At 42.4% G+C, this 19,263-nt stretch overlaps 2 protein-coding genes across 2 annotated transcripts; one reads left to right on the top strand and one right to left on the bottom strand.

The window, feature by feature from the left end:
- Positions 1 to 3,421: 3,421 nt before the first annotated feature.
- On the bottom strand, positions 3,422 to 4,357 carry LOC137271677 (uncharacterized). Its single transcript, XM_067804101.1, has one exon. The coding sequence runs from the start codon at positions 4,355 to 4,357 to the stop codon at positions 3,422 to 3,424; it is 936 nt and encodes a 311-aa protein (XP_067660202.1).
- Positions 4,358 to 8,273: 3,916 nt separating this feature from the next.
- LOC137273469 (uncharacterized) lies at positions 8,274 to 18,675 on the top strand. The gene is made up of 9 exons (XM_067806169.1): positions 8,274 to 8,322; positions 8,849 to 8,999; positions 9,152 to 9,279; positions 9,959 to 10,186; positions 10,700 to 10,853; positions 11,403 to 11,533; positions 12,349 to 12,582; positions 17,616 to 17,764; positions 18,623 to 18,675. The coding sequence occupies exons 1-9, from the start codon at positions 8,274 to 8,276 to the stop codon at positions 18,629 to 18,631; spliced, it is 1,233 nt and encodes a 410-aa protein (XP_067662270.1). The 3' UTR covers positions 18,632 to 18,675.
- The last annotated feature ends 588 nt before the right edge of the window (positions 18,676 to 19,263 follow it).

Consider the following 19,263-nt stretch of genomic DNA (forward strand, 5'->3'; position numbering starts at 1 on the left):
AAACCTAGACGACCACTAAACCAATTTATAATTTTAATTTTCGTAAATCAAGTACATATACCATTTTGCTTGGTTTGCTAAAGTGCATTACTTGACATCGGAATATGTCGCATAGTTATTGTTCATGTGTGTTATAGAGAGGTGTTGAAGTGGTCCACACCCAAGCCTGCTCACAAAGAAATTGCACGGAGACATCCAGCGCAGGCAAGATGGTACATGAAAGCAGGGAGACTATGTGGAGAGCTATAGAGTGTTGTAGATTATCCCTGGTACAATTTCACATCCACCCACTTTCAAACAAAACCTTACATCTGATTTCACAAAATGGATCGTGTATTAGCGCCATTTTAAGGGCGTGTCACCCAATAATACATATGCTCAAGGAAATATTGAAAAAAGATATCCACTCCTGGATTTCGCGACATAGGGGCGGTTCATAATTTATAGCGTGTGTGTGTGTGTGTTGGTGGGTGCTGTTGCTGAAAGATCGATTTCTAAATGTGTGGGATGGGATAACACTGGTTTGCAGCAGTTACACCACGGCGTCGTTCCAATGTGTGGAAAGTCTTAAGTGTGCCAGCTTGACGTACTTATCACCTTGGCGAGACTCACCAGCAAGGTCATGGTTCTAACAAACCAAGAGTGAGTTAAGTTTTACGCCGCACCCAGCAATAGTCCAGATATATGGCGACAGATTGTTAATCATCATGAGCAAGTGCCCACGCAGTTGGGATACGATGACACATGTCAACTAAGTCAGCGAGCCTCACCACCCGATCCTTCTTACGATAAGCATGGGTTACTGAAGATCAAATCTAACCCGGATCTTCACGGGATTGAAAACCTAGAAACATAATCAAGGGAAACCGGTATTTCAAGACATGGTCATTAGATTCTGGCGTACCCATGGGACCCAACTCTGGGCGGCGAATTGCGGCGCCTCATATGACTTGGCCACCGCTGGAATATGTTTTGAAAGAAATTCCTAAGTGATGTAGGTTCAAGTTCGTTTACCACTTATCCCGGTTGACATGGCAACCATACGTACAATAATTCACGGAAACAAAGAACGAGTTAGCTTGCAATAGATGCCGATGGGCCATATTTGCGTCGTGGTTCTGATGAATCGCTACAATTATTTCGGTACGGAAAACATAAAAACAAGCAGATAAAATGAGTGCATACGTGTGTATGATTTAATCTGCTTAACCCTCAGGGGCGTTGGGACAGCCTAGTGATTAATGCGCTCGCTCGTCAATCCCAAGACCCGGGTTCGATTTCCCACTTAGGTACAGTGTGCGAAACCCACCTTTTTGTGTCTCCCGCCGCGATATTGCTGGAATGTTGCCAAAAGCGCCATAAAACCATACTCGCTCACTCTGAACACTCTAAGTACATGAAGTTCCCCAGCCGGAACATCAATCGGACTACACTGTAACAAATATGTCAAGCATGTTTCAGTAACTTCGTTAAGTAGAGGTGATGTTTAGTCATATTTCTTTTTCCTACTCACCAATCAGATTTCGTCTGCACACAAATCATACTTTCTTCCAATAAAATGGAGGCGCCTAGTCTAGTCGTTTTGATCAAGTCATCGATTACAGTTTTACGTGTTTATCCAGTTTCTCACACATTGAGTCACCCGTGAAGACCCAGGTTAGAACACGTCTTCAAAACCCCGGGCGGCTAACGGGATCGGGTGGTCATGCTCATTGACTTGCATGGTTGACACATGTCATTGTATGCCAAAAGCGCATATTAATGATCATGTTGTTGATCACTGGATTGTATGCTCCAGATACGACTTTTAACAGACCGTCGCCATGTACATTTATTATTGCTGAGTGGAACAACCAACTCACAGGCAATCAGTGCATGTGTAGAGTGGCACAACACTTACGAACTTTGATTAAAAATTTGAAAATATTTGTCAACTCCCCAGTTTACGCCACAGGTGAGTGCTTTGTTTTGTACATCATTTTTGTTTCTATTTGGTTACTACCAGGTCTGGGAATGAATGAATGAATGAGTTAACGAAATATAGAGGTCCATGTTATCTTCTATAGCATGAACTATTTATTGACAACCACATATAAGATACAGAAAAGCCTTGATATATATTTACAACAAAATACCTCCCGGAAATGTTAAATCACAGAATACCCGAGTTGCTTCATTGTACAACGTAGTGCCGAAGACAATACATCCCGTTTCAATCTGATATAAAAACATATATTCGACTTCGAGTACAGTATGGTAACACATATGCGCGCGCGCGCACGCACACAGTCCGTCATCGTATAGTGATCATCAAATAGTGTTTTGTATAGGGACATTTACAAAACAAACACATGTGCGTATTAGGTAGTGCTCGTCACATAGTGTTCATCACGTAGTGTTTATCAATCAATGTTTATCAGTGTTTTCTTTACGTAGTGTTACTCAAACAGTGCTCACCACGTAGTGTTCATGAAACAGTGTTCGTCATGTAGTGTTCACCAGTGTTCATCATGTAATGTTCATGAAACAGTGTTCATCACGTATTGTTCATCAGTGTTCATCACGTAGTGTTCATGAAACAGTGTTCATCCCGTAGTGTTCATGAAACAGTGTTCATCACGTAGTGTTCATCAAACAGTGCTAATGACGTAGTGTTCATGAAACAGTCTTTATCACATAGTCTTCACCAGTGTTCATCAAACAGTGTTTATCACATAGTATGTATTGGGTAGTGTCCATGGCATTGTGCGCTTAATATGTCTGACTATTGGTTCCATTTAATCTCACCTGTCAATCAGGTAACACGTTTAGAACAAGACAGTGGGCTGGGATTAACGTCTCTTTCAGCAATATTCCAGTCCATCAATATCACGACGGGGGACACCAGAAATGGGTTTCATTACGTAGGGAATCAAACCCGAGTCTTGGGCGTGACGTGCTTATAACCACCATTCAACCATGGTATGTTGTGTCTGTCTTGACAGTTCACTTAATTTCTCGTATAGTGGCCACGTAACACATTGAATTTGTATCCGTGGAGATCCGGGTTAGAACTGATCTTCAGTAACCGATGTTTGTCGTAAGAGGCGACTAAGGGGATCGAGTGGTCAGGCTCTTTGACTTGAATGACACATATCATCGTATCCCAACTGCGTCGATCAATGCTCATGCTGTTGATCAGTGGATGGTTTGACCCAGACTCGGTTACTAGCGGACCACTACCATATAACTGGGATATTGCAGGGTGCGGCGTAAAACTAAACTCCCACACTCATTGAATCTGTCGTGGTATAAACAAGGGTTGTTGTTTGTTCCGGTATTCAACTCGGCATTAATTACTTGCATCAGTGCTTGTACTCACATTAGGCAAAAGCAATGACTGGTCAAGCGATGTGAAGCGACTCCCAAAAACTCACTCACTTCACGCTGTCACTCCCCCTTCGACTCTCGTTCCATCCAGCTTGCAGAATAGTTTAAAAACTTGCTTTCGAAAAGGAGAAAAGGATCCAGTAAAAATCAAAACGCTCCATACAGAATACAGATGTCTTGAGATATCAGCAACCATCCACGAGTTGTCCGACACTGGCGATGTCGAGCTGTCGGACAAAGAATTCAACATGGCGGCTACAACTGACGGGAAGTAGCAGACGAAAAATGAACAGAGAACCCAAACTGCCATCCGAGGGAACTTGAACGGTAGCTCCGTTTCAATAGGTGCGATAGCGCAGTGTCTCCTGATGAATTCTCTACCAATGGAAACATAACAACCAAAAATTACCACAGCGGGAATAACAATTACAACCAACACGAGAACAGGAGTAGTGTTGGTATTTGCAAACACAGGAGAACACCCAAACGACATTTCATCAAATTTTTGGATTGACTGAAAAAACATGAGAAGCAAAGCTCCACCGGAGAGCAAGAAGGACAGAACCACAGCTCCAATAATCCAGCGCGCAGACGTCACTTGTGTATAGAGTCGAGGTCTGCACAGGCACAGGTAGCGGTCTAGCACGCACAGGACACACTGGTAAACAGTCTGCGAATGGAGCGTGACCCGCACGAGCTTCATGGTCGTCATGAAAGGATCACTGCAAGACAGACGTGGGACGAGACTGTAGGGGACCTCGTACAAGATGATGGTCAACCCTGAGATCAGATTCGTGCAGGCGATACAGGTCAAGCAGCGAACGGTTGGCGCGGATTCCTTGGTCTTCGTGTTGATGAAGATGATGAAGCTGTTGGCGATGACAATGGCGGTGGATATGACAATGTATACGACTCCTGCGAGTGAGTTGACCTCTCTTTCGTGAGTTATTGACGTCCAGGGCGGTGGGGTTTCCTTAGTGGTATTCATCCTCGGAAGAAGGTCCAGATGTCCGAGGATTTCTTCACAAAAAGTCGTGACGTCAGCAGGAGTCCTCACACAAATGATTCATAACCTCAGAGGATCCCTTTAGCAGACTTTCGTGACGTTATAGGGTTTCCACTAGAGATGTCTTTTAACACAAAGAAGCCGTGATGTCGGAGGTTTCCGTTATTGAAAACAATCGTTCTGTATCCCAAACTCTACCCGGTTTACAACTATTAGAGGTAAAGTATGTTTTTAACAGTGTACGTGACAAACAAACCTTGTAACGTGCAGCATGAAAGAAACATCAACAGAATCTCCCAGAAACACAAGGTATGTCAAATCCAGCAGGAATCTGACTGAAAATTCACACCTCTTTTGGCGACTACTGTACGTTTAGTTGGTCACGCACAAGTCTTGAACACCAAGCGTTAAGCGACCTCCGTGTCTGACTCACCGTGTCTTGATTAGGTTGTGAACCAAAAGCTCACTCGTGGAACAACTGTTCACATGTCACAGACACGTAACGGTGATAACAGCATGACAACATCATCATCACTGATTTGTCCACAGAGCAACAGGTACGCGGTGCCAGCTTCATCAGCACAGCACGAACAGCGTCAACACATCACCACCACGGACACCTTCATCAAAAGCTGTAAAACGATCTCTGCGCAACACACGTAATATCACCTACCTATGCACAGGTAGGCTGGGCATAAATTGTAATTGCCATAGATACCTGCGAAAAACATCATTATCAACCACAATCATAGGAGCTAATAAACAGGTCTGTGACGCATGACGCGGTCATAACAATGGGCTCAACTCGACACTCTTCTATCCAATTCCACGCCGCCAGCCGTATGGTGTCCTGTCAGCCAGATTCTGTCAAAACAGGTCTGTCACATAACCAGAGTGAGTTAGCGACTTGGGTTAGCGTTTTGATTACACTCAGTCCAAATGAACCATAGTTTGTTTCAACAAAATGCACAGTTAGTCAGATTCGTGAATTTTGTATTAAAGTGAGAACATGTACACTGATATGGTATTACTTGAATATTTTTGGAGGATTTGAGGAAATGCCCAGTTGGTGACATTAGTGACATTTGTATCAAGGTGAGATACATTGATATGGTATTGATACTGATATGGTACTGATACTTAATATGGTAATGATACTGATATGGTATTGATACAGATATGAAGTTCAGGAAATGCTCAATTTATGATATTCGTGTAATGATTTTAAGTAGTCAAAAATACTAGTAATTATTATTCCGAACACAAACATTTAGGCCTCTGGTTTCAAAAAGACGCAAATTAGACTGTACTGATATATTCTGTACTTGATAAAGTTTCACCAATGATAAATTTTTGAAGAAGTTGCAAATACAGGTTAGCAAGAAAAATCATTTTAACCCGGTACTGCTGAACTTTTGAAATCATGTTATGACATGCAAGTCGCATAAATGTTATTTTGTCCGGAGAGGCAGTAATAATATAACCTTTCTGCTTGTTTGCCGAGCCGTTTCTGAATAATATACAGAAATAAATATTCTTAAGCCAGAATTTAATATCGCAAACACAAATATACGTGCATACATATATATTAAATCGTGTCACATTGTAGACTATAGCCCTTAGACAAAGGCTCACGCTTCAGCTGCTAATGCTTAATCTCTCACCTGGCGATAGTGCTAATTACCTGTCTCGCGTCTCTCACCTAGCTATAGTGCAATGTTGTTAATTTTCATGGTGAAAATATGCTAAAATATGAACACTGTTTCCTTTTGGGTAGGGGAGGCGGGGTGACCTTGTGGTGAAAGTGCCCGCTCGACACGCCGAAGACCCGGGTTTGATTATCCAGTCGTACAACATATGAAGCCCATTTCTGGTGTCCCTCGCTTCATATTGCTGTATACTAATAAAACCAGTGATAACGTAACTCACTCGCTCCTTTAGTGAAGTCATCGTTCGTAAATATTGGTTTTCACTTGTAGTAAACTCAGTCTCAGCGATACCGTCACATAGATAATTATGTAAATCTTCCTTCTCATGCACCTTACTGTGACAAAATTAGGTCCAGATTTATGTAATTCATGTAAAATACGTAGAGCGCAACGAAAGGCTTCACCAAGTCAAAACATTGATCACAGAACAGTCTCATTTCATTGTTGTGTACATATAAAACAAGTTAGTATCATTTGCATGTTGTCCTAATTCAAACTCTTTATAATCAGTTACAGTACCCCTGTTATGTTTATTTTGTCTCATCATGCACCCAAGGCTTCAAAATGGAAAAGATATCGTAATAGCGGAACTCCGCCTACAAACCCGTTCACTTGGAAAAAAATCCATTTGTTGTGTCCATTTTTAATAACACTGCCAATAATCTATATTCATAGCTATCATTATACAAAAGCCTGATTTTTGCTATGAAAGTTCAGCCTTCGGTACTCTCTTAATATAGAGCTTTGCAACCTACTGTGCTTGCACGAGAAAATGGCTTGCTGCGCGCCTAATATTACTATTTTCTTAAGTTGCACGTCTTCATGGAAAACTCGCTGGCGTTGCTACACAACGTGTTTCTGTGACCTTGGTGTGTCTGTGAGCCTGACGTGTCTGTGATTGGGTGCCCACAGTGGAGACCTGGAATCGATTTGTGTTCATAATTAACAGTCAAACACAGGAGGTGGTGCATAAACTGCTTCTCATCTAACGGTAATAACCCCACATAGGTCACGTGGCGGATGTTGCTGCCTCCGGCGATTTCTCATACAGTGACTCGCCCAGACATAGACAAGAATGTCAGGCCGCTCTGAAGAATTTCTGTGGGTGGGTGGATGAGCGAGTGGCTGGGTAGGTATGGGTTAGTGAAGGGATGGATGATCATCGAGCGAGCGAGTGAGTGAGTGAGTGAGTAGTTGGGTAGGTGGGTGAGTGAGCGTGTGAGTGATCGGATTGGTGGGTAGATGGTTGGGTGAGTGAGCGAGTGGATGGCTGAGAGGGTGAGTGAGTGAGTGGGTGGGAGGGTGAGTGAGTAAGCCAGCCAATGACGCATAACGGTGAAGACGTATCTCTGATGAAAATACCAATAATAATTAATCCCAATATTAGTGGTCGATAGTTTGAGCGCCACTATTGACAAAGATGTTATCAAAACGATTGATCACAGCTACGTTAACACACGAGATGCTTGGAAATAAACTGGCTTTGTGGAACGCGACCAGAGGGCTCTTACACAAAACGATCTCAGTTATTGTAAAGCATTCTACAGCCAGGATAGTAGTACTTAGATCTTTTAAGACAGTGGACCATGGAGGACCAAAGGTCTTCATGCTAAGATCTTTCTCTGTTTCCTGTAGTTAGAGAGGTCTCTTGACCTCTTGTGCTTGAAACCACTGCTGCCGCCACCACCATGACCACCATTGCTACTACTACTACTACTACTACTACTACTACTACTACCACCACCACCACCACCACCGCCGCCGCTGCTGCTGCTGCTGCTGCTGCTGCTGCTGCTGATGATGATGATGATGATGCTACTGCCACTGCTACTACTACTGCTGCTGCTGTTGCGACGACTACAACCATTAGTGGCCCCACTCCAAGTACAACCATCACTAATGAGCAATACTATGGAAACAATTTGCCGTTATAATAGCTCATTTAAGACAATACAATTCACGAAAACAAGGACAGTTGGTTATTTTGGGAGCATTCAAATTTCTTTCTCAGCTTCCTAGGGACTATTGCTAGGTGGATGGATGGATCGATGTACCAAGAAACAAACGTGAAAACACAGCTTTTCCTGGGAGAAGTCCCATCCGCTTAACCTAGAAAACAAATAAAGTCAGCCTAAAAGAGCCGCGTTGACATAAGGTAATCGGTTGTCCGCCACAGAGGTACTTGGAAGATGCTTACCGTTTTGGTCGCTGTATTCAGCCTACAGGCGACGTTCTCCGGTACGTATAGTCTATTCAACACCTTCAGCAAGTAAATCGGGAGCCGTACGATTTGTTCCTTCATGCATCTTTGTCACTAACCAGGTTTATCGTCCGCCAAACTGCTGTCAAACACTTTTGTGTCGAAGCGTAATACTTCGAGTTATACGAGAGTCAGCACAACCATATATTGTGACTCATTTAGACAAAAGACCCCGTAGATATCAAGCTCTTACTTCATGAAAGCCACACGTTTGATATAACTGCGTATAAATGTAGCTGTCTGATTGGCCATTCGTCTCGTTTTGAGTAAAAAATCCATTTTGGTACTTAAGAAATATGAGGGGGGGTTGGGGTATGCAAGTGGTTAAAGCGTTCGCTCGTCACACCGAAGACCAAGGTTCCATTCTCGACATAGGTACTGTGTGTTAAGCCCATTTCTGATACTGCCCTCCCGTGATATTGCTGGAATATTGCTAAAGCAACTTAACAAAAAGAACAAAACTACCTTGGAATGCAATGGTTTGGTTTCTGTTTGTCCTTGCAGATGCTAATGGACATTGTTATCATCTGCTGACTAGTTCCAGCGGCTCCATCGACAGCAACCACTACATGGGCGCAGATCCCGGAAGTGATGAGTGTTTCTTCCAGATACAGAAACCCGCAGGGCTGTCCAAGGACTGGTCAGTTCAGTTGAGGTAGGCGTCATCACTGTCGTTGAGCCCAGATTTACAGTTTGCTCTCTAACCACTAGACCACCGACGAAGTACGTAGAATGCAAGGTTAAACAACTCTTAAAGTAATAAATTATTTTGTAGTGACCTTTCCAGTTTTGGCTTAAATTTGTCAGTTTCAGTGAACTGCGCATGGAAAAATGCGCTCAGTGTTCTTGTGGGTACCTGCGGTTCGTTAATGGTAACGTGACACACGATGCAATCTGCGACGTCGCCGCTGTGGCTCTAGACTTCGCCTACAACGGTAAGTGAATTACTCTCTACGCTCTGCAACTCCTGGGAAGTCGGGTATGTATATGTGCCTCTGTATCTGTCCTCAACTACTTCTGCTACTTCTACTTCTACTGTTACTACTGCTGCACCAGCAGCTTCTTCTACCACGACTGATGCTTCTACAACTACTATTTTAATCGTTATTATTACGGTCAACCCATGTGTGTTGATAGAAGCAACTAATGGAACCAGATGTCCTGGGACCTGACGTGGCTGATGCATATATTTGTATCCCAGATGCCTAGATCTATATTTGACAAAGCGCTCAGTGTCAATGGTAACGTGACACACGATACAATCTGCGTCGTCGTTGTTGTTCTTATCTTAATATTATTCGTAATATCATTGATTTTTGTTACACAAAATGACGCCAAATGAGTGACCCTCAATGTCATGAATTTTCACTAAAGACTGAATTTTTAGTCATTTTATCACAATCTGACTGTGTTTGATAAATAGCAACAGCTTACAGTGACTGTCTAAAAGATTGGATTCATTTGGAGGGAGAGTTAAGTCATCACGCTCTATCCATCAGTCGCTTATTCGTAACTTTACACTTAAAACGAAAATGAGATCAGAGCAAAGTCTCCATGTGTCAAAGCAATCTCTTATGAAAATACATCTCCACAACATAACCTGTCTGTTGCAAGTCTACATGGGCGACGAAGTGTCCTTGACCTTCATGTTCCGGTCGGAAGTTCCGCCAACACAGCACAAGGGTTTCGCCCTCCAGTACCACGTGACACCGGGTAGTCGCTCTCTTTGCGAGGGGCATGTTTGCAAGTGCAGTGATGACGTCATCCCTGACTTTATGGGGTGTTGCACTCGCAATGGGAACCATTCCGGTACTGGTTCGGAATCCTTTCCTGCTCATAACTGTAAGTTGATTTACGTTCGTTTATTTTTTATTTTTTATTTTTTTCTTATTTCGGATTAGGAACAACAAGAGAAAAAACCTACCATCCGGAGTGAGTTAGTCCATGCTCTGCCCATGTGGAAGTACAAACCTGTGCAAACGTGCCGAGCGAAAGCTTTATCCACTAGGCTACCCCACCTCCCCCTAACCATCAGAAATGTTTCCAGGATCGGGGATACTGTTAGTTTACCGACATGCTATCCCTAGAGATAGAGGATGAAATCATCCGGTCCCCAGCACAAGAAAAGAAAGAAAATACCTTAAAGTGTTGATTAGTATCATGAATTTACGCCGTTATTACAAATGATACTGAAATAACACGGCACGCATTAGAAATGGGCTGGATCCATTGTACCAGTATTGAGAACTATACCCCATGTTTAGCAATATTAGCGAATGCCTGGACCACTGGGCCACGCGGTCGATGGTGAAGAGTGTCATTAAAAGATCCTAACGAAACTTATTGGTGTCTCAGCTTGTAGTAGGATCTACGATAACAACAATAAACAAGACGGTGTTATCTCCAACCTCCTCGACAACAGCACCTACGTCAACGAAAGCGACTGCTACTACACCATCAAGATGCCCAACATCTCCTACTACCACGGTCCCTGGACTGTCAACATTAGGTATAGCTTCACAACATCTATTGTCTGTAATGCGAAGTATTTGAGACCATCATGAAACCATTATTCTGAAACCTAGTTACTCAAAGTTCACGGGCCTTCACAACATAAATATATTTATTTTAATAATTGTATGTATGTTTATACTTGAATGATGTATACATTGTATTTTTTCAGAATCTCTATTTTCAACTTACATCGAGTTATTTGTAGTTCAATTAATTACGCTAATTACGACTATTGCTTTCTCGACGTTTGTATCTTACACGTCTTAACGATCCCTGTTAGAAATGGTCTTCAGAAACCGGTGCTTGTCGAAAGAGGCCACTAACGTCATCGGGTCGTCAGGCTCGCTCATTTTGTTAACACAATGTCATCTTATTCCAGTTGCTTAGATCGATGCTTATGCTGCTGATCGCTAGATTGTCAATTATCTACTGACCGCGGCTATATAGCTGCGTCGAACCCCCCCCCCCCCCCCCCCCCCCTCTCTCTCTCTCTCTCCCCGCCCCCTCCCTCTCTCTCCCTCTCTGTATTACGGTGTTCGTTTAGATTTCTTCGCCTGGACCAGGAAGGCTGTAACACTACATGCGGGTGTGGCTACCTGGAATTCTTAAACGGCGAGGTGGACGTCCATAGACTGTGCGACTTCTCCTATTTGGATTTGAACCACACCTACAGCGGTGAGGCAACTGTTCGAAAGCAGTTGACCATTTACTTATGGACTTGCGTGAAAACCTATCTGCTCAGAAATTCAGTTATTTTACAGTAATATACGGTTTTATGTTTAAAAAAGAAAACTGCACTTGAGAATGGTTCTTCACAAAGAAAATAGTACATCAGGTAAAACGTTAGCTGAGACTCTGCGTTAAAAGTCAAAAAGTAAAAAACGTAACTACCACCGAAGGAAATAAACCATAAAAAATATTGGATTTACAAGATTGATGACATACTAATGATGAATCCAAGGAGGATAAAGATGATGAAGGGAAATTAAGAGAAAGTGTGACAATTTATTCCATTCCCTGGAAATGTTTCATCTGAATGATATTACTTTTTGTCTGATATGCATTGGCTAGTGCCGTGCTCGCAAAATAGGATATCCGCTACGTTTTTGAATGGTATACATCGCTATCGAATAAGTACACTAAGTTTTTTTTGTTACCTTTGTCCTTTACCAATTTAAGTTTAGTAATTGTCCTAAAGCTTCACAAATCTGTTAGTTGGCATTATGTCTTGTTTTCTCTTTAAGTAAAAGATCTAGTGCCTTCTTCACAAAATGATCGTAGCGTTGAAACCATCTTAGGTCTCTGTTAGAATATGGGAGTAACAATTATCGTAACGCTAAGGTGGCTTTGTGCATGTGGGCCTTCGTCAGTTCTTCAGCCTCATTCTTAAGTTCAGTACAGCATACATCTTGAGGCAAATGGTAAGGTGAACAAACACCTCACTAGCTACGTGCTGCTCTCTTTCTCTCTATATAACTTCTCCCTGACAGTGAACGTCGGGTATGACCCTGACCTCAAGCTACGTTACCACGTGGACCCCAACGCCGGGGTAACTGGATTCGAGCTCGACTATGAGGTGCTGGTCGGCCACGCCAACCCTTGTGCCAACGACTCCTGTGACAACTGCTACTACAACCAAAGTATCGACTTCCTAGGGTGCTGTCGGTGCGCCAGCTACGACATCTCCACCTCCAACACCGTGCCACCGACATCACCGACTCCAAGTAAGAAACATTAACATACATGGACACACACAACCGACAAAGCCAAGCCATACTTGTGTTATGGACTTAATTAAGCACCCCCTGAATGTTAACAATGGTAGAATATCGACACGTACATAAAACTCTCGTGGTGTGACTGTATGTCAGTCAGCACTCTCCTTCTCATACCCTCTGTCAGCCTCCTGATCCTCTGAAGGGGCAGTCTACGCCATTCATCGTGTAAAATACCTTTCAGTTGGGCCAGGTCCTGTACAGGAGGGTCCCTTTGTTGCCCAGAACGATCCATCTTGTTACAGATATGGCCCAAAGGGTTGAGATCGGGACTCTTTCAACCACGATGTATATATTCACTCCTTCAGTGTTTTAGACAAACACCCAGTAAATGTACTGGACGCTTCAAAGTCTGTATGGTAGAACCCGTGAAGATCCGGGTTAGAATTGGTCTGCCCATCCGATCCCGTTGTTCAATACTAACGGCAAGCAAGGGTGCTGAAGGCCATTTTGAGTCTGATCCTTGTAGGGTCCAATGGACTTTGAGGAAAGAACCGACATTTAACCGCACCAGTACGAACACCTGTTCCCTTTGTGAAAACTGCTGAGTTATGGGGGTTGTTTGAACAAAAGGGAGTTCAGATTGATAATACGATGTGACATGGAGACTGACATCCAATTAAACATGTACACGTTGCGTGTATATATGTGCACTGTATAAATATCCTATCCTATCCTAACTCTTAAGTTGGCACGGATGTCACCTTCCTTCCAATACACCCTCGTACTGACAGGTGAACTGAGGGTGTCCGCCATACAAACATCCTGGGCAGTGAACCAGTATTCGTCTTTCATGTATAGCCGTGTGGTGTGTACCTTTCACAACATACAAAAGTAATTGAATGACACATACTGTATTAAGACAGCTAACTCTTTTTCTTACTTCTGAACAGGCCCTTGCACTTTGTACCTGTGCTGGAAATCGAACCCATCATCGTGATGAGTGAACGCTTTAACCAATAGACCACCCAATTGACCAATATTTTAAGAAATCGATCATTTCCTTTTGATTCGCATCGGTTAAAGCCATATTTAAGATACTACATTATGCGGTTGCCTTAGCTTGCAGCAGGGTCTACGATACCAGCAACAAAGAAGACGGTGTCATTTCCACCCTCCTCGACAACAGCACCTACGTCAACGAAAGCGACTGCTACTACACCATCAAGATGCCCAACATCTCCTACTACCACGGACCCTGGACTGTCAACATTAGGTATAGCTTGATATCCCTACTCTGTAACTTGTATGTTAAGGCCATCTTATCATCACTGTGCTGTAATTTTGAAGTCAGTCAGTTCATTCACAACACAAATACATGGACAGTTGCAACTCGACGTCCTTGCGATATAATGAAATGCTGTAACTCGATATTTTTGGATCTTCACTACCCACATATAGTGAAACCGTGTAACCCGAAGTAACTCCGGACCGTCACAGCCTAAATATACTGAAATCCTGGACCTCGAAGTACTCCGGACCCTCACAACACAAACATGGTTAATATACTGAAAACCTCAGATCGAAGTCCTCCGGGCCCTAATATATTTATCATGTTAATTGTCTATCTTCATTTTGCCACCTTCGATGTTTGTTTAGGTTTCTTCGCCTGGATCAGGGAGGATGTAACACTACATGCGGGTGTGGCTACCTGGAATTTTTGAACGGAGAGGTGGACGTCCGTAGACTGTGCGACTTCTCCTACTTGGACCTGAACCACACCTACAGCGGTGGGACAAATTTCTGCAGTCAGTTTATGAAATCTGATTCGATGACGAATACAGTCAACTAGTATTAACGAAAGTAGGGGAAGGTGAGGGGTGTCGGCTGTTGGGTTGGGTGGGGTTTATGTTCAAATAAACAGCCGGGAAAAAGTACGATCCTCTTGGAAACACGATGAAAACGGTACCGAAACACTGCAACCTATCTATCGTCCCCTCTTTCTTAAGAAGATAATACCTGTGGAGAACTGGCCTTCAGCAGCCATGCTTGTCGGGATAGGCGAAAAAGGGGGCAGGTGGTTAGGTGTCGCTGAATTGGTTGCCACATGGCTTCGTATATTTGCGTAGGACGATTCTCATGCTGTTGATCACTGGATTGTCTGGTCCAGACACTATTATACACATCTCCCACAAAACAGGAATATTGATGAGTGCAGCGTTAAAAACAAGAAAAGAAAGCAATCAACTATCTGAAGGAAGTAGGATATATATTATTGGATTATGATGCGATGTTCCGGTGCAGATTCCTATACTGCTGAGCAACAGTGAATATCTACTTAAGATGTGGTCTTCACAACATATAGTACTCTACAACGTCAGTAACTACGTGTTGCTCTCTCTCTCCCTCTCTCTATCCCCCTCTCGCTCTCTCTCTAACTCTCGCTCTCTCTCCCTCTCTTTCTCTCCCCTCTCTCTCCCTCTCTTTCTCTCCCCTCTCTTTCTCCCCCCTCTCTCTCTCTCCATATATATATATATATATATATATATATATTTTTTTTTTCCCTGACAGTGAACGTCTCCTATGACCCTAACAGTATAAATCTTGAGGCAAATGGTAAGGTGAACAAACAACTCGGTAGCTAGCTGTTGCTCTCTTTCTCTATATATAACTTCTAACAGTGAACGTCGGGTATGACCCTGAACTCAAGCTACGTTACCACGTGGACCCCAACGCCGGGCTAACTGGATTCGAGCTCGACTACGATGTGATAGTCGGCCACTCCAACCCTTGTGCCAACGACTCCTGTGATAACTGCTACTACAACCAAAGTATCGACTTCCTGGGATGCTGCCGATGCGCCAGCTACGACATCTCCACCGCTTACACCGTGCTACCGACGTCGCCGACTCCAAGTATGAGACTCAATATACACTAGACCCCGATACTGGCAAAACCACATGCGTTTTAAAACAATATTCACTCATTCCAACTTTTAGTCTAATATCAATATCAAAATGAACATTTTTCTATTAATATAATAACAATTAATAAACGTGGGTTTTTTGGGTTTTTTTTTTGGTTTTGTTTTGTAAAAACCGGAAATACCACAGATCTACTGCTAAACACATATAAGATGATCCACGACCTGACAAATGACACCCATTTGCATACTTGGGAACGCCCTACAGAACGATCCACTTGAAACAAGAGGGAGACAGGTTGTCTGATAAATATCGAGAAGTTCATTTTCCCATGCGTTTCACGCATGAATTGTTATAGCACACTCGATTTGGGAACAGGTACAATCCCAACGAATTGAATCAACACAATATACTGAGCAAATATGTTTAGGACCACCGATCCATTTCACGAAGCAAATGACATTTTCCTGGGGTTTTTTTTAAACAAAATTGTTGAATATCTAAAATGCTTGTTAATGTCCCAATCCTCTATTTGTCTTCGTCTTAACTAAAGGTTAGCGTGGAATATCAGTATCGTATGCCTGAAACTGCAGTCTTATCGTTCGAAGGAATATGCGGTGTTGTTTTAATGGATAAAGTTGACTTTTCGTCTGCTAAATATTAAATAGATAATAACTACATATAGTTAATTTGGTTTCATTTAACTTTTTAATATGTTAAAAATTATCTGTTACTGAATGGTGGTGGCTAAATCAGAATAGCAGTTGAGTAGAGTAGCCTTAATGCGCTTTAAAGTTGCCGTTCAGAGTCCAGTAGCAAGGCTACTTTGTCAAAGAGAATCCGCTTTGGTTGCACAATTTTTGTCCATATACATGATAACATTGTATGCTATCTCCCTTGCCTGAGAATGAACTATTTGACGTTGTTTTCCTAACTTGGACATTTGTTACTACAACTGAAATCTGTTTAACAGTATTGAGACAGGTGTGAAACAGTAGCGAGACAGGTGTTGATCAGTAGCGGTGTTGATTTCATGTCACAGTTAGCATGTATTGCACATGTGTAATCGTCAAGCTACCTGTAGCAGCCAACTGTACTCGCCCAATTCGTTGTACCGCCTCTTATGTCACAAATGCTTTTAGTGCGCAGGATCATCTAATATGTGTCTAGCAGTAACCTTTACCTTTTATCAAGACTGTATATTTATCCGTGCAAGATATCGATTTTACTCGATGGCTTTACCGTACCAAGAAACCAAACCATGATTTAATGAAAAATTTATTCCTTGATGAAGAGTGTCATTGACCTGTTGGCTGGCCCGTATATACTACCCATCAAAGTGTTTAGACTCAATAGTGTAAATATAGAAATTCAGTCAACTGTTCTAAACTAGATTTTGTAAAATATTCCATACTGTTTATATGCACTGTTTACCTCTGAACCAGTGTATTGTAAAACAAATTCGTAACGTTGAAAATATTACAGTCATGAGTTCAATAAATGATGAAACTTAGTAAAACTTGGCAAATATTCTTAACCTAACGCCAAAACGCATCTGTTCATGTTATTTGCACAATGGTTTTCAGAAATTTGATGCATGATCCTCGAACAATTCATGTTCATAAAGTTTGCAGTTGGTTTCCCGAAGTTAGTGGAGAAATTCATCTTCGAGGAAACCATATGTATGTACAATGGGAGCTGTCAAAATCGACATTTGCCTGTTCGGGCACGTTGTCAACACTGGCATAGAATATAAATCCCTTCAGTAGCTTGTATATTTATCATAAGCTCTACCCATCTGGCACATTGTCTGAAACGGATTATTTTTTATTCCCAGTGGGTGCCGGATTAAAGAGCTTCCACTGTATGCAACATATAGAATGCGTTAAGTAAGTCTGAACGTCTGATGGGTAGTATAGCTACAATCAATGAAGTCCCTGTCTTTAGATTGCTGGAATGTTGCTGAAAGCCGCGTAAGCCTGAACTCAGTCGCCTAACACGTGTATTATATGAACAGTATATCATAGGTCTTTGGTCTACATACTTCAAGTGAATAAACCTTGAAACAAAACACAGGCATGACGCTGGATGACGTTACAATGTATTTATGTTTCCAAGGCAACAGAACCAGCGCGTTGCTTGATCTCCTGTATGACATCATCAACAAGGTTATAAAGATCGAGGAAGAGCAAAGGAATGTCCGATACGACTTGTGGAAAGCCTACTCCCTCGCAGCACGCTTCAACAGCACGCAGGACGACGACGAGGTTTGTTTGTTTGTTGTTTGTCCTTAACTGCGCAATCACCAATAGTAGAGTTAAATGACGACTGTCTGTAGATAATCTGATCTGGACCAGGCAATCCAATAATTGGCATCATAAACAATATAATAGTGGGGAACACCAGAAATGGACTTCATACCTTTGGGGGAATAGAACCCGGGTCTTCGGTGTGACGAGCGAACTCTTTAACCGCTGGGCTACCCCATCGCCCTTGATCTAAAACTGAGATAAAATACAAGATCCTATTAGCTACCTCTTAGAAGCATAAGTTGCTGAAGATCAGTTCCCCCCTGGATCTTCATGGAGGGTTGTAAAATGACTTTCGTAACTTGGAAGAACTATTGTCCAAATTCGTTAGTAATTCTATCGGCCATTTGTCTGGTCAGTTAGATACCTATTGTACATGACGAATAGGCATCTCTGTGTTAGAAGAATTAAAAGTCAAATTTTAAGATGCGACTTAAATATGGCAATAAGAAAACTTGGACCTTACGACCATATACATGTAAGTGAAGACCGGGGTTAGAATTGATCTTCAGTACCCCATGCTTGTGTCAGTGCAACGGGCCTGGATGGTCAGATTCGCTGACAGGGTTGACACATGTCATCGTATCCCATTTGCTTAGATCGGTGATCATGATGTTGATCACTGGATTGTCTGGTCCAGATTCGATTAGTTATAGACCGCAGCTATATAGCTGGAATATTGCTGAGTGCGGCGTAAAACTAAACTCGCTCATTCACTGTATCACTTCAGTTCCGAAGAAGAAATACACGTTTGTTCTTGCTAATTCTGTTTTGCAAAACTCGGACGTGTTAATCCACTTTTTTCTTTTGTTCAAGACTCCGTGAGTATGAGAGTGGCCAACTGGAGACACGGAAACATGTAAATCATCATTCGCCAGTGTAGTAATAAAGAGTGTACACACCTTCAAGTATGTCTTCGAGTTTGAACCTCTATTTTCTCTAGAAATCGCTGAGACAATTATGTATTGTAACAATCAGGTTTGCCACGAATAGAATTAGTCAGTGAGTTTTACGACCCTTCTAACAATATTCCAGCAATATCACGGCGGGGGACACCGGATATAGTTTGCATGCTTGCTTGCTGTGAAAGGCGACTCACTTTGTCGTAAGAGGCGACTAATGGGATCGGGTGGTCGGGCTCACTGAATTGGTTGGCACATGTCATTGGTTCCTTGTCGCGCAGATTGATGTTCATGCTGAACATTCAGTTTGGTTACGGAGTATAAGCGTTAACACACTTCGCAAAGACTGATAGCTTATGAACGCAAGACTGTTTTTCTTTATCACCACCCTAACCACAACCCATTTTATGCACGTGTCTTTCTTGATTTTGACAGTTTTCAAGAAGGTTCATAAATCACTGTAGACCATTAATTTGACATTCATCTTGCATCAGTTGTTAGTGTTTGTTTCTAACCGGTTTTAATTTGTTTAAAAATTAAAACCATGCAAATTTC

This window comes from Haliotis asinina, chromosome 2 (genome assembly GCF_037392515.1).
Source record: "Haliotis asinina isolate JCU_RB_2024 chromosome 2, JCU_Hal_asi_v2, whole genome shotgun sequence".
In the NCBI taxonomy this organism is placed as follows: domain Eukaryota; kingdom Metazoa; phylum Mollusca; class Gastropoda; order Lepetellida; family Haliotidae; genus Haliotis; species Haliotis asinina.